This window comes from Callospermophilus lateralis, chromosome 1 (genome assembly GCF_048772815.1).
Source record: "Callospermophilus lateralis isolate mCalLat2 chromosome 1, mCalLat2.hap1, whole genome shotgun sequence".
NCBI lineage: Eukaryota > Metazoa > Chordata > Mammalia > Rodentia > Sciuridae > Callospermophilus > Callospermophilus lateralis.
The window spans coordinates 113620144-113636832 of record NC_135305.1 but is presented as its reverse complement, the minus strand read 5'-3'; the positions used below and the strand labels follow the sequence as shown (position 1 = coordinate 113636832).

At 39.6% G+C, this 16689-nt stretch overlaps 1 protein-coding gene across 1 annotated transcript; it reads right to left on the bottom strand.

The window, feature by feature from the left end:
- Positions 1-11497: 11497 nt before the first annotated feature.
- Positions 11498-12634, bottom strand: LOC143397950 (testis-expressed protein 38-like). Its single transcript, XM_076854763.2, has 2 exons — positions 12598-12634; positions 11498-12072 (listed from the first exon to the last, which is right to left on the bottom strand). The coding sequence occupies exons 1-2, from the start codon at positions 12632-12634 to the stop codon at positions 11498-11500; spliced, it is 612 nt and encodes a 203-aa protein (XP_076710878.2).
- Positions 12635-16689: the final 4055 nt, after the last annotated feature.

Sequence of the window (16689 nt, the reverse complement as noted above, 5' to 3'; positions counted from 1 at the left end):
GCCTTAGGTGGATTAGCATGGGAGCTGGTTGACAGAACAACTATGAAATTAGAGGGCTGGATCTTTCAGCCATACCCCCTGATTTCTGGGGACGAGATGGACCAGAAACTAAGTACAATCGTCAATGGCTAGGAAGTTTATTTAATTGTGTCTTTACAATGGAAACTCTATTAAATCCTAAGTGATAGAATTTGGAAGAGCTTCTGGGTTTGTGAGCACATGGAAGTGCTGGGAAGGTAGAGTGCTCAGAAAGGATGTGAAAGCTATGTCCACCTGATGACACACTGTGTTCTATGCTTCCCTTTCATTTGAAATTTGAATTCATTAATTACCAACTATGTGTCCTTGTACCACATACCTACTGAGTTCAGACATGTTATTAAAATGTATATGGAATTACCTACTTTGTATGGTTTTAGAAAGAAAATGAAACCCAACTTACTTTTAGGCCTTTATAAATTAAAAATACATTTACTGTTTTTGGGTTGTTTTCTTTATAATACACTTGCAACAGTAAGTCAAGTGTTCCCCCACTGTGAGATGTGACAGCACATTATGGAACACAGTGAGGTGGTCATGGGAAACTCCAAGGGGTAGGTATATTGAACAAAAGTGTGGCTAACTTGGAGACATCTACTTGTGAGTCTCATCAGAAGTGATGAACAGGATGGTATGACTGAGCCACTGATCTGTGGGGTCTGTATTAACTCTTGGTAGTGTCAGAATTGAGTTTAAATGTAGGATATACAGTTTGTATCTGGAGAATTAGAGATTTATTTGGTGTGAGTTCAAGAGAAAACAACTTATTTTCCTTTTATCAGGAAAAGAACAGCAAGTTTAATGATCCTTGACTCCTGAAGAGCCCGTATAAGGTTGCAGGTGGTTGAGGGAACGTGGTAGAGACTACATGACCCATGTCAAAAAAGGGAGGTTTAAAAGTGAATGGTTTACATTTCCAAAGAGAGAGCTAATGTGTAGAATAAAAAGTTATAGGGCAAGGATAGAAGCAGGAGACTTAATGAGGGCAAATTGCAATTGTCCAGGTTTGAGGTAAAAGATAGTGAGGTGGAGTTAGTTAAAATTTGTAAATTAGGTTATATTTTGAAACATATGTCCATGAATTGAATGTTGTGGTGCAGAGACCCAGTAGTGCTCAGTATGACTCTAAAGTTATGTCCTAAACCATAAGGAAATAGTGATGACATGAATAGTAGTGATACTATTATAAATATTACTAGAGTCACAGAAGTTTTAAACTGATTTTTGCATAATAGCTTGCTTAATCTTCACAAAAATGCTATGTTAGGCACAATTATTTTCCCATTTTGCAAATATACTAACATAAAGAAATAAGTATGCTGTCTATTTTCCCAAGTCTTCAAAATGACATATAAGTTTTAACCACAGAATCTGGCTTTAAAAATCTCTGATTTTAACTATACAGTGCCTCTGATTCAGGAAGAATAAACTTGGCAGGTTTACTAAACAGTGTTAAGTAGACTGTTAGGTACATGACTAATCATCAAAAGATTCATCAGTGCTCAAAATGAAAATTTAGGAGAATTCAAATTAGACATGGTGAATAAAGCAAGAAACGTGGTGTGACAGAAGGGATTCAGCTGAGCTTCAAATGTTCCCAATACTTGAATTTTCTTATTTTTTAAAATTTTTTTATACTGCTAGGGATTGAACTCAGGGCCTCACACATGCTAGACAAGTTCTGTACCCCTAAGCTGTACCCCATCCCTTGAAATTATTTTAAAGGTGATTTATTTATTTGACCAGCATTTTGTGGTTTTCAGTCTACAAATCCTGTACCTGTTCGTTAAATTTACACCTAGTTGTTTCATAGTTTTTAGCTATTATCATTGACTTTTGATTTCACTTAGCATGTCTTAGTGGATTTGTGCTATTCATTCTGTTTATCACACACTGTGGCTAGGCCATCCTAGTGTAGAGGAGGAAGCATCAGGAGATCTGAGCTGAGGTAGGAAAATGTGGCTCAGTCTCTACCTCTGCCTCTTCCTGGCTCTTGATCTTGGACAAGACGCTGGATTCTCAGGTAATTAGTAGCTACATCACTAGAGTGAGAACAACTCAAATTATACTTCAATACTACTTATTATTGGTGCTTTGCCCTTAGTAGATTTCTACTTTAAAATAGATATTCATATGTTTTTCAAAATGCTTTGATGAACCATTTTGAAAATGAAAGGCAAAGACCATGGAATCTGGTTTAAATGGAGAAAGTCAAACAAAGTCTTCTACCTATATTCTGACTGCATAAGCAATAAGTATAAATTTTGAGATAGGCAGTTATGAATTGATAGGAGAGGTCTGCACAACATTGTTGCCCATGGGAAATCTAGTTCTGTATGGAATAGAGACACACTTTCTCTCTCTCTCTCTCTCTCTCTCTCTCTCTCTCTCTCTCTCTCTTTCTCTCTCTCTCTCTCTCTCTCTCTCCCTTCTGTAGTCTCTCTTTTCTTCTCTATTTCTGACTTTATTTTTGTGCTGCTCCATTCTGCCTTATTGTCCATCACTATAAACTTCCATTAGAATCTGTAATGCTCAAATGCTCTAGATAGATGGACAGGGGAGCCAGAATAATTGAAGGGATAAATAATATCACAAAATAGGACCAGAATCCATGTCTGCTGGGTGCAAGAAGAGAAAATAAATCTTTTGTGAGTTCAGAATAAGGTAAAGTTCTAGTTTAAGAGTGGAAATCAAAACTAAGTAGTATAATGAATCAGGAAGTGATAAAATCTTAGAGAAGGCAGACTTAAATTAAATCTCCCAGGGCAGACAAGGTGATGTAAATCAGCACCTATTTTGTAAGACACAGAAGACATATGTGGATAGAAATGCTCACCTGTGGCATGCTGTGTTCTCATGTTGACAGTCAAGGCAGCCTGAGAGCACATGCCAGTCCTGAGCTGGGTGATGGTGGCCAGCACAGAACCACAGTGTGGTTTAGTCTCTTCAATTGTGCTATGGGACAACACACATGAACTTTACAAGAGTGTGTTGAGAAAATAAAATAGTGCAATGCCTCATATCTAATGTATGTTCAAACACTCTTGAGTATGAGTGGTATTAAAATTAGATTTAATTCCTAGGGACATTGATTATTTTATTGGACATCTTGTAGCTCACAGAGAAGTGCCTGGCACAGAGCAAACATAGATAGCAGATAGTAGGAGTGTAAAGAGAAAAGGTTAAGTGAATTAATGTGGGTAATTTCTGACACATCAAATCCTTGATATCTTTGTTAAATGACTGATTAAGTAGATAATTATGCTACATATTATAAACATCTGTTTTAAATCCCAAAATACACTTACACGAACTGGGCAAACCCCTGTGAAAATATAGATCTGAGGCATAAGAAAGAATGCTCAAGATAACTTCAAGCAATATGCACGGGCATCAGGGGAGACAGACACATTCACTTGCTAGTTTGGCCTCTCACAGTTATTTCCTCTGAGTCTTTGAGTAACAACTAATTGCCAAATATCAAACAATTAAGAATAATAAGGAAGTTAAGGCTTTATTTCTATGCCCATTGGGCACTTGGGTCTGTTAACAGCCCTGCCATGCATCTATCTGCTGGATAGTGTTATGGATGAGGAATCTAAGGCTCAGAGAGTTCCCACTGATTTATTCTGTATCTGCGAATAGTGGAGGAAAACTGGGGCTTGAACTTGAATCTTTGGACTGCAAATCCTGTGCTCTAGTTTCCCAGCCAAGTCTGGTGGCTACTGTTTATGTTAATTATTTTTCCTTCCAAGCTGATAAGGAAATAGCTCAAAGAACAGAACATTGTTGATTGCAGTGAGGTTTCCTTCCAAGCCTTCTCTCACTTTGCAGAATGTTTTTCTAATTTGGCTTTAAATGAGTGCAGCTCCTGGTGGCCCTGGCCACTGGCTCCTTCTTGTGAACAGTCTGGTCCATTTCCTTTGGTTGGTCTACATCCCCCAAGCAGTTGTAGTGTCTGAGGCTTTAAAACCAGGTGGCCCATTTCCCAGATATGTGGTTGGCAACTCTCCTTCCCCAGCATTGTCTCTACCCCCAATCAGAAGTTCTGACGCCATATTTTTCTGTTACTTGTCATTGGCATTTCTCACAGTGTTCTAGTTGCTAATTGCCACAGAGAACTATTGTGGTTAAACAGTATTTGATAACACTTCCAACTGGTTGTGGCCAGGACTTAGGGAGGCAGGAGCATTGCTTTCTCACCTCCCATCATTGCTGACCATGGATCTGGGTTTTGAGGAAGGCGTGCATGGGTGTATGTGTGTGGGTGCCGCTGCCCATTGAAAAGGGATGTGTTGCTTTCCTGTGCTGATCAGTAGAGATGCTGGCAGGGGTGATCCTTTCCAGAGGAGTTTGTTTTTGCACCCTGTCACCTGCACGATTCAATTCATATGTCAGGGCCCCTCAGACATTGAAATAAGAAGAATTTCTGGGGATTCTAGTCTTTCACAGCTCTCCTACAACTTGTCGAAGTATCACAGTCAATGACTTCAAACATATCTTCACTTGGTTAAAATTGATATTATCATACTTGGCATGTCCTGGTAATAACACAAGATTTTAATCTGATGATCTGCTATCTAAGTAGCTTTAGGCTATTCTAACAAAGTAATGCAGGCTGGGTGTGGGAAGTTCAAGACCAGTAAGCTAGGGTGTCTGAGTTCTGCTGAGGGCTCTTTTATGATTGCAGAAGGATGCCTTCTTGGCGTCCCCTCAGGTGGCAGAAAAAAGCAAAGAGAGCTCTTTGAGTTCTTTAACAAAGTCCTCTTATCCCTTTCATAAGGACTCTACCATTCTGAGTTAATCATCTCTCCAAGGACCCATCTCCTAAGTTTTGGGATTCCAGCATATGAATTTAAACGTGTACAAATATTCAGTGCATAGCCTCTGAGATTTCTTGTGTCATCAGCTTCATGGGCTATGTGACCTGTTTTTGAGCACATGCACTCTGCATACCTCCCAGTAGTCCCAGTAGTCCTTCACTAAATGCTAGTTGAAGGATGAGAATAGTCTGCTACTGGGGTGCTTTTAAAATCATGTGTAAGGACACCTGCTGCAGACTTGGTACAAATGCTCCCTTGGTGAAGAAGAAAGAGCAGAGTGGGGTGCTTTGGGGGATGCCTGCTCCTCAGACCCTTCATTTCTGCCTTCCTGTTCATATGGATATTGATGCAGATAACATGACCAACATTCTTCTGGCTCACTTGGGAGGGCTGCTTTTGGATGGCTCTCTCACAGCAAGTCCTAGCACAAAGTTGTCACATGCATTCCTTCTTACCCCATGGTTCTGGTGGTTTTAGACAGGTGGAAGGAGGGCTGCATCAGACATCCTCCTTAGACATTTACAGCTCCATCACACTGGGGATTTGAGCCAACCTCTACAGAATTAAGAAACTACCACGGTTTCTCATCAAACTCAACAACTCCTAGTGCAACCTTTGGTGATGTTTTACAAAGCACAATGTTTTTGTTTCTATCCTAGGAAGTTTCTATAATTCTCAAATATTGTAGGAGCTATATGGTTTGCTTCTTGTTCTTTTGTTATTTGTGTCCTGGATACAGTTTGCATGTGGAGTATAAACTCAACTGTATACTTCAGTTAATTGCTGCAAGAAAGAAGACTAATATGAGTGCTGTCAGGGCTTTATTCCCACATAGAAACTCTTACACTGCGGTAGTGGTGAGGTGTCCAAGGGTTCTTTTTTCCCAGCATTTGTAGGAGGTTTGAACTGATTTTAACCATGTCTGAAAAGAAAAACTTGTAATTGAGTCTCACTGTTTTACAGATGACCTAGCAAAAACAAATTTATATATATTATGTATGATATATATATAATGTTTCTGATTGGGCAGGCTTTTTCTCTATTTTTTTTCCAGAAATTCTATGTTAAAAACAAGAGTCAAAGTAGAACTGCATCTAGGTGAACCCCTTGATATTTTAAAAATACTTCATTAACACACTGATTTGCTGTTTATTGATCCTCTTGTGATCTACTCTGATAAAATTCTCTACGGAAAGGGGAATGAGCTAGGAAATGCCCTCAGATTTCCCTAGTAGAATACATCAGCTAGCAATAATAACAGAATCACTTCATCTGTTAGTTTGTTAATATTTGCAAGCAACAAAAGAGTTAATTAATTGACTAAATTGATTAAGGTTTGTGTTTCTTCACTTGGCAGTGCAGAGGGGAGTGAGTCCAGGGGAAATTTCAGCTCTGCTCTTGGTGCTCTGACTTGTCTTGATTATGACCTTCTGGAACAATGGCTAACAGCAGAACCACTGGAGTAGATGTGATCAGCCCTCATGAGCTGTGCAGTTTGGACATGCTACTTTGCTACTGGACCTCAAGACTGCCCAATCACCAAAATGTGCCAGGTGTGCCTAGAGTTCCACTGGCTGTGCTCACCTGGAGAAAAGGAAGGAAGAATGGTTGTTGCCCTGAAGGGGTTTAAATCTCATTAGGGTGAGACTCCACTCTCTCCCCCATGAATTCTGAGTCCCTTGAGATGGGAAACATGACTTCCAGCTTCTAATCCTGCAAGATGGCTGGACAGGGCAGTTGCCTAGTGAAGGCTGAATGAGTAATTGAAGTAGCATGAAACAGATTTTTCAAGACCAAAAGACCATGAACAAATATCCAGTCAACAGAATAGCAACCATTTACTCTGAATGAGCCTGAGTAGAGAATTATCAGGGCCAACTGGAGTTTGCTAAGCTAGTGAGTAATAATGTATTGAAACAAGCTCTGTGACAAGTCAAAGTCCCTGGGTGAACTCTGGCAAACCAAGTTCCCTTGCTGAGCTTTACTTTCCTTTTCTTTATGGGTTTATGTTTTACATTTTAATCCATGATCATTTTGAATTAATATTTGTATCTGGTGTGAGTTTTAGTGTGAGGTTCTTTTCCCCTCCCCTTTCCTTCCTTTCTGTCTGGCTGGGACATTCTCTTGTTCTACAACTATTTCTTGAGAAGTCTGTCCTTCCTTTGCTAAGTTCACTTTCCTCTTCTTTCAAATGAAGGGGTCAGATTTATACTAGAGGAAATCACTGTTCCCTTCTAGGTTTACGAATCTTTTGAACCCACTTTGTCTGATGTGCACTTCCTTTGAGCAAAGCTATCCTTCATATCATATATATGTAAAGAAGGTCATTTAGATGAAATTCAGAATTCATCTGTTGGATATTGTTCAGTTGATAGATTTTCCTGTGAAAACTATGGTTTTAGAAGTTTGATGAAAATGTATAGAAATTCTTAGACTAATGATTTCTTTTTTTAATACTATCAAGCATGACTTTTTTGGACAAACTTAATAGATTGTGGGTTTTGCTTCACTTGGAATGGAGGGGGAAAGATGGTTTACTTCTCAATTAAAAAAGCAACAGCTGGTTAATCTTTGTAATGGATTCACAAACTGAAGGGGTAAAATAGTAATTGTTCCATGATTATAAAATAGAGTGAGGTAAGGCTGGAGTCAATTTTTTTTTCCTCAAAGAATCACAGAAATATTTATTGTCAAGAAGATCATTAATTCTCATCATAGAGAAAACATATCAAACAAGAGTGAATAATACATGTTTGTGGATCCAGTATTCAAACAACTATATAAGCAAAGACATTTTAGAGTTCTGTTCCTAAAGTCTATAGTTGTGAAATATCTTTTTAGTTTTTAGATAAGGAATCAGAATAAGGTGATACAATACATGTCAGACTATTCTTCGAGAATGAGTGAGCTCTAGAGTCATACTTCCTGGGGCTGCCAGCTTGTGAGCTTTCAAAATTAAGCAGAGCTTGTACTTTAGTAGGAGATCACCACAAAACACCTGCTCAAAGGGAGAAACCATAGTAGTAACCAAATACTAGAGGTTGAAAGGGCCTGGTTATATTGAGAAAGGATTTGGGTCTTTTTCTTGAAACAAATTCATCCTAAAACACCAGAAAAAGTCTCAACCATGTTTAGACACAAGCAAGTAAGGAAGCCCTACACCTAAGGAGGTACTGATCACTGCATTATATTAGAGAAGTGAAAGAAAAAGGGAAGTTTTATTTTGAGGAGTTAGTCTACAAAAACTCCTACATTGTAAATCAAACCTTTTGTGTTCTAATTCTCACTTCTGTCACTCTGACTATCCGGAATCAGTCCAGGATTTTGGGGGATCTAGATTTCCTCACCTACAAAATTAGATATTTGGACTAGATGACATTTCTCCTACCTCTAAAATTGTGTGACCTTTTCCTAGACCATATATTCTTTCTTTCTATACTGCTTCTCCACTGGTTCAGCAAATATTTATGGAGCCACTATTTTGTTCCTGTACTGTGACAAAAGTGTCACATCTTATATAATTTATAAGAACTGTTCAAAATAGGCAAATCCATAGAGATGAAAGGTAGGTTAGTAGTTACTGGGGGCTGATAAAAGAAGACAGTGAGAGTGATGATTAATGGGACTGGAGGGTCTTTTAGGAGTGATTCTGGGTTTGGGATATTTCCTATGAACAAAATCATAATATGTGGCCTTGGGTATGCTTCTTGTAGTGTAATGCTGTCCTGGTCTGTTTATGTTGTAGCATGTAGCAGTACTTCATTTCTTTTTTGGCTGAGTAATATTCCATTGTATGGACATAGCCCATTTTATTTATCCATTCATGAGTTATTTGACTGTTCTACATTGGGACTATTAAGAATGATACTGCTGTGAATATTATTGTGCAGGGTTTTGTAGATATGTTTTCTTCCCCCAATATATGCCTAGGAATGGAATTGCTGGGTCATTGCCACATGCACCCATTCTGCACTCAGGCCTGTGATCCCTTGTCACTCTGCCAGAGAAACTATCATGTCTCCAGACACAGGTCGTTATCTCAACTTCCTTTGATCTAGTTAAGAAGACCAGCTTACAAGCTTCAGAAACCAATTACTTACTGTGAATTTATATCTGTGGGATTTATATCTGTATGGGGTCCTCACTTACCCAGCCTAGTCCTTGTGTTGAGCTATAGTCAAGCATCAACTGCCACATCCTCAGCTCTCTGAGAAAGATTGGGTAGTGATCTGAGTTTGGCTTTCATTTGCAATCCTTTAGCTATTCTGAGTGGCAGCTCCTACTGCTTCATTCTTTAGTTTCCCAAAGCATTGCTTTCTCATTATATATATATAAAATCTGGCATCATAATGTTTACTTAAAGAGCCTCTCCATTATTCAGAGAGGCAACAGGTCATGTAGAATTCCCAGAGGAATAAAGTGCCTGGCTTCATAATGCTGTAATGTACCTGGCACCCAGGAATGGGTGTGAGGCAACAAAGCTGAGGAGTGGACACCCTTCCTCTGCTGCTGGCTGTGTTGCATTCTACTGCAGTTTCCTTTCTTTGCATTGCTGCACATAACCCTCCACCCCCCTGTGCTGGCCCTGCTGGTCACAGTGGAGAATTTTGAATCCCATGGGATGAGTGGCCTGTCAAGTAGTTTTTATTGACAGCTTTTTGTTTGCTGTGCATCTCATTGGCTTGTTTACCAACACCAACTAGATTTTGTTTCTTTCATATCCAAACTGGAACACATTTGGATATCCTGAGATTTTACAGAGCGTGTTTTTTTATTATATGAACCTAACCTAACTAGTATTCCCATATGAAGTAATGCAAATCTACTTTTGTTCTAGTGGAGCTATTTTGGTCACATATAAGCAATTTTGGTTCAGTTTAGGGTGTGAATTCAAGGTTTTTATAACTCAGTTTGAGCTTCATTTCATATCAGTGATAGCCATTTTAATTTATCTGAATAAAACATTTTTATTGTCACTATGTGTTACAAAGCCTCCCCCCACTCGCTTGATTTTTAAGAAAAAGAAAATCTTCTTTGATTTATGTTTATGGCTTCTCTCCTCCTTTGAAAGCAGGGGCTAACTGATCATTGGCACAAATTAATGTTCTAGAATCTACCTTCAGAATTAGAGTCTTGAGTGTGAAGCAGTGAAAACTGTATGTCAGGGGCTTTAGGTCTCTGCAGAGTTGAAGGGGGCAAGGTGACGAGGGGGCAAGGTGAGGGAGAAGTGAACCTCTGCCCCTGTTCTTCCAGAGAAGATCTGCTTAGTCCTGTTTTTATTTTGAGATACAATATAAGATCATGTTTACACAAGGAAGAAATGGTTCCACTTAACTTTAAAAAATAAAAATGGCTTAAAATATATTGCTAGAGGTCATATAGATAGGAATCAGGCTTTCTTTGCAGTTGCTGGATTTAAGCCCTTCAGCCCACACACGGGGGGGGGGAGAAAAAAAATTGGCTACATGTTTACTAACTTCTGAGAATCACAACCACACACACCACACACCACAAAATAGGCAAAACAGGCACTTCTCTCAGGGCCATGTACATTTACAGTTTTGATGAAATATGGCAAGTGGTTTTGCTCATTTTTAGAGTAAATGGGAAAAATTTTTGGGACAGAATCAGGTTTTCTTATCTTTAAACTGGGGCAAATATCTCATAATTATCTTTGTGTCTCCTTTTTAACTTATCCAGAAAGTATAAAAATTATTAATATTCCCATGTAGAAGAATGACAGGGGACTCAACTTTCGTGTAGCCATGGATATCTTAGGATACACTTTTTGGATGTGTTACTCCATATAATATTAGGTGGTTACCACCAGCCCTTCCAGTAAGCAAATCTGCAGGCCAAGCTGATGACCCTGTACACACAGTGAAGCATTCATTCACCAAGGATGTTTTAAGAAGACGTGATTAGGGAAGGGATACCATGGGGTGGAAGAGCAGGAACTGTAATGCCAGACAGATGTACATGGGAGAAGAGGCTCAGAGAAAATAACAAAAAAGAAACCTTGGAACCTGTCTCCTCATCAGTAAAAGAAAAATCATAATAACCATTTTGCAGTGTTGTTCTGTTAGAAATCATGTAGAGAAAAACCAGCTAAGAATCGATACATCATAGGTATCACCCAGTCAGCACATAGTGTGGTGTGGTTCACTGACCTCACGATGACTTGCTTGGCCAGTGGCGTAGCCACTGTTGACTGCTGTAGCCGTGTGCCATTGGAAACTGTTACTCTTGTGGCAATTTTACTTCCCATCCTGCAGAAGAGCAGTGCCTTTGCGGACCTAGCCCGGGGTCTTGAACACATTGAATACTTGGAGGGAATTGAGCTCATCCACAACTATTGGCTCAATGTGTCTCTTCAGAGCCAGCCTCCAGTTCTCATTGTATTGGTGAGACTTGTGCCACCATCACACTGGGGAAGGATGTTGCCTTCTTACTGGCAAATGAGACGCAATGACTCTGATTTTTCAAAAAAACTTTACTATGTAACGTCTATAAGGTTATATGACCTGTGTATCAGGATCACAGTCTTTGACTCCTTTTTCTAATACCTGGCCCCTGAAACTCTCCCTTTCAGTGAGAGGAGGCTTCAACCCTGTAGTAAAAGTCTACACATTGGGTCAGTTCAGCCCTTGTGGCAGTGCAGAAAGGGAATAGAAGTGGACCTGCCTTTCAGGAGCCTTGAAAAAGGGGTAGGAGGCCGAGTGGGATAGCATGCGAGGAAAGTTCAGGGTGTGGAGGGGAGGGGCAGAGGGGATCTCTGGAAAGATAATCGGGAAGGGCGATGGGGTCTGGCGCTCTGGCATCCCCTTAGGTGAGGGCTGCTGTGGGACCACCAGAGCAGGTTGGAGGGTAACAGGGGCTTCTGCCTCAGGGCTGCTGCCTCTGAAGGCATGATGCCTGTCTTCAGGGGGGTGTGGCTCCGATGGAAGATCCGGAATTTTGAGTTCAATATCAGCATAGGCAAGAGCCCGGGGAGGATCTATTCTGATGGTGGCCATCATGCCATATCTGCGTCGTTTGTTGACCCAGTACAGCAGTGGGCTGTAACTAAATGTGGCAGCTTTCATCACCTCCACCCACTGCTGGGCACGCTGTCTCCTCCGCAGGTTCTTCCTCCAGTGGAGTACCAGCATGCAGCCACCAGTTATCACGGTGCAGAGCCCCAACAATCCGAAGTACCATGGGACCCACGCTGAGGCAGTAAAAAAACAACAAAAAAAAAAAAAAAAAAAAAGGCAAGCTGACTGAGAGCTCTAGCTTGGGACCTGAACTGTGTCTCATTCCTCTCCTGGATTTGGCTCATTCATCCTCTCATTCCTTCCCACCCTTCTCAAAGACATGCCTAATAATTTCCTGATTCAGACAAAGGTATATTTAAAGGGCACATAAGAGACCCCTTTAGCCTTTTTTAGATAAGGAACACTAGGTGTAGAGGGGCCAGACCTGCCCAGACTCAAGTCAGGCCTTCTGGCTCCCAGTCCAAAACCCATGCAGTCATTCACACCAAGAAGCCTCACTAAGGACAAGGACATCAATTGTATCTCTTCTGCTTGGGCAGAGCATGGTCTCTGCCTTTGAGGAGTCCTTACTTTCCTAGAGGAGTCTGTCTCTTAACTAAATAGCACTCCATTCAGGCAGCACCCCCCTCCCCCCCATCCATGCAAAGGGTCTTCCCTGAAAGTTTGTCACTCACACTCAAAGGACTGGGTGTACTTACGACCAGGGAGGCCCATGTCCTCCTTTTGCGAATCCATAAGGTTCACTCTGGTTACCAGGCCTATGGCTCTGCAAAGAGTGAACTGACCCACTACTCTGCCCACCAATGGGAGTCCCCAGAAGGCCCAGTCCCATTGTTCTCTAAAGATGAGATCACTGGGTTCTGAGCATCAGGAATTCTTGGGCTGGTGCTTGTAGAGTGGTTGGCAGTTGATGGAATAAGGGACTCCATCTTATGACATCTCATGAGCATGTTGTCTTCCATGAAAGACTGGTCCACCATAGAATTGTCTGTTCCCAACTTTGTGTGGTGAACTCACAGGAAGCTCCCAGCAAAGGGTCCTTACACCCTCAGGAGCTTCTACTTGTGTTTTCAGTTGTTAGGGAGACATTTTCCAGTGGGGAGTGAAGCAGGGAGGACAGTGAACATTGGACATCCCAACCCTCAAGAAGTGTCTTACCCAGCTGTCAGGGAACAAAATGGCTTAGAAGAACCATGTGGTCCAAACCTCCTCCTTTGGCTCCTACCATCTCTGTTTTGTTTCTTCAACAAGTGTTTTTTGGGCATCATCAGGTCTTGTATGTGATCTGCTTCTCTTTCCAGCTCCGTCTCCCTCCCCACCTGTCATATACCTTTCAGCCCTGGGCATGCCAGATTCCCACAGACCCTGTTTATTCTCCTCTAAACTTTGGCTCAGACTGCTGCTTCACTCAGGAGTGTCACTCACCACATTTCCACCACGGAACACCTCCTTATCCTCCCAGGTGGTCAGCTCACCAACTCAAATACAAATAGTTCTTTCAGTTGATTTTCCGGTTTCTAGAACTCTGGAGCAGATAAATTTGAAGTAAATTGTTCCCAGGGACAGGAATCAAATTGATTTCAACAACTATAAATGTGTATAAAGTGGAAAATATAGTGTTCTACAGATTTAATATATTATTTTTAGAAATTTCTTCATTTGAACTGGTATAAAAGTGATGCCCTTTTAAATAATACGTCACCTACCATGAACAACTAAAGTTCAGTTAAGTATGAATTAAACGGAAAAAATTAACTGATGCTCTGCCACTGAGGCTTATTTTAAAATCAACATATTTTCCATCCCCTTCTCCCCATCCGTAACCTGGAACAGGATTACTTTTTGTCCCCATTCAGTTATCTGTCCTTGAGCACACACCCACCACAGGAGTGAAGAAATTCAGAGTTGGAGATGGCAGCAGAAGACTTAGAAAATGATTATATCCCAGATTAAGAGGTGAAATAGGACTGGGCACACCTGAAATCACATCTTTAAAGACACTTTGTTCCCCCTGATGTGCAGAATCACAGCCTCTGGGACAAGAGTCCCTTGCATTTTTCCTTTGCTTGCAAAGTAATTAAACTTCTGTCCTTCAACTGATATATATATAAATATAAAAATGGGTATATCCATCCAACAGAAAATATGTGTGTATTTGTATGTATATATATATATATATACATTTTATTTATATAAGATTTTGATATTAGGGATGGACCCCAGTATTCAGTTATTGAATAACCAATGTAGGAAGCCTAAATCAACTAAAAATTGAAAATTATTTTCTCTCTGAAAAAATTTTAATAGCAATTTTACTTATTTTATACATCTATATTATTTGTTGAGATGTGAATATATATGTTTGTGTATAATATATGTATAATATAAAATATATAATACATATACATATGTATGCCTACATATATTTGTATGTATATATATGTATCTATACGTGTACATATGTGTATATATATATATATCTACATTTATATATATATAAAAAATTATTGCTAAAATTAAGAATCAAAACCAGTTGACTTGTATGTATTTTAGACCCAGAGCTCATTCCCTGAAACATTTTGTTTATTGTGCAGAGCTTGCCCTCCATCCTGTCCTGCAGTTTCTTCCGTTTGCTGTTTGGAAATCTTGTCTGGTTATATTCCTTCCATTCTTCCATATGAAAACAGCCTTACTCTCTGTGCCAACCTGAGCCATGAAGTACTCTGAATGGAAACTACTTATAATTTTGTATTGAAGATATTTGAGAAAATGCAAGAAATACCAAAGAGAAAGTAGTCAAAGAATTCATTGGGTTAATTGTTTTTACAAAGTAAGTCTAAGTTTTAAAATAATATTACACAATCATCAATTTGATTACTGCTTCTGCCCAAACAAAAGATGTTCCTATATTTGTTGAATCACTGAAGGTTGAAGTTTAGGACTAGAAATAGCATCATAAGAACTATTTGCTGCTCATTTCTTCTGGTTACACAGCCTGGTAGAGGGTCTCTAGGCTCTACTGTCTCTCAGTCCCTGATGCCCATTTATTGGGTCTGCTTGCCCAGAGCAGCATCTTTTTTCTGCATTTCTTTTCTCTTTTTATTTTTTGGGTGAATGTCAGGCTATTTTAAAAATCAGCACTTAAGTACAATGCATTGGCTACTTTTTTTATCTTAATTTTTCTCCTACACAAGAAGTATTACCTTGATAAGACAGTGGATTTGAATAACCAATTTACTTTACCAAAGCAATCTTCAAAGGACAAAGTTGGAGAACTCACTTTTCCCAACTGTGAATTTATTGAAAAGTGACAATAATTGAGACAGGGTGATACTGGCACAATGATTGACCTGCAGGCCACCGTAAAAGAGCTTAGTCCAGATGTTGGCCCTCATCTTTGTAGTTACTTAGTTTGACAGGAATATCAAGATAATTAAACAAGGGAGAAAAAGTCTTCTCAATTATATGCTGGGGTGACTGGATATCCACCTGACTCCTCACACAATGCACAGAGTTTACCCAAATTTAATTCCAGAACTAACTCAAAATAGACCTATATGTATGTAAGAGCTAAAGGGGAAATTTTCTTTAAAGGTATCGGAGTAAATTTTGACTTTATTAGGCAAATTCTTCTTGGATAGGACACCAAGAGCACAGAGATAAAGAACAATATGGGTAGATTGAACTTCAAGTTAACAACTTTTGTTCAAAGTATCTTGTCAAAAATGTGGAAAGACAACTGACAGACAATGACAAAATATGTGCAAGTAACATGTCTTAAAAGAAAATGTATCCAGAATAAATAAAGAACAGAACCCAACACATAGATAGCCAGTGTTTAAATAATGGACACATCATCTGAGTAGACCTTTCTCTAGAGACCTTCCTCCAAAGCAGATATTCTGGCCAGTGAGCACATAAAAAAAATGTTCAACATCATCAGCCAGTGAGACTCAAAATAAGGTACTACTCCACATCCATGAGGATAGCTAAAATGAAACCAGATATTAACAACTTGGTAAGGATTTGGGAAATGTAGAACCAACCTTCCTACATTGCAGTAGAAATGTAAAATAATGTAGTTTCTTTGACAACTATCATTCAAGTGCCTGTGTAGGGGGCAATGTGGCATCATTAGACAGTTCTAGCAGGGTCACTCTGTCAGCATTAGAAGTGGCTAGAATAGTTTTCAACATGTAGATGTACTATTGGATAAAAATAAAACATGGTCAGTCTTCAGATAGAAAAATGTACATGTCTAGAAGTCTTAGCTCTGTAGTACTTGGTGCAAAAAGAGTAAAAATGATTAATTACTTTTGATTTGATTTCAGTTATGTGCTAAGCCTTACAATTCATGTGTTCCCCAATCTCAAATTTGAGTGTGCACAAAGAAATAAGTAAACTTAACTCAGTAAACCAGGAAGCACCAGTTGACATGGTTGACTTTCTAGTTTTGACAAATGAAAGAATGATCATTTAAAGAAAGCCAGACACTTGGAGCAACCAGAAACAAGTTGCAGATGAATGATACGGAAAAGAGTTCTATTCGTTTATAAGAACCCAAAATATAGCCATGTGGAGCCATTGGAAATACCCTGCACTCTAATGGGCATCTAAGGGAATTGCCCAGTGACAACATTACCCTGGCATGTGGGCCACCTTCAGTGTTTCTGTATTTTCTCCAAAAGGAGTAAGTGCCTCAGTTGTATCTTGGCTGTGCATGCTAGGACAGTTGAGTCTCCTGATTGAGCAACTTGGGTTCTCACAGCAGGCAGATAAGATGGATCTAT

Bases quoted from the DNA above. Each gene is read 5' to 3' on its own strand.
- LOC143397950 (XM_076854763.2), bottom strand. From the start codon at position 12,634: ATGGATTCGCAAAAGGAGGACATGGGCCTCCCTGGTC. The intron at 12,073-12,597 runs GTAAGTACACCC...TTACTGCCTCAG, and splicing joins GGACATGGGCCTCCCTGGTC to CGTGGGTCCCATGGTACTTC.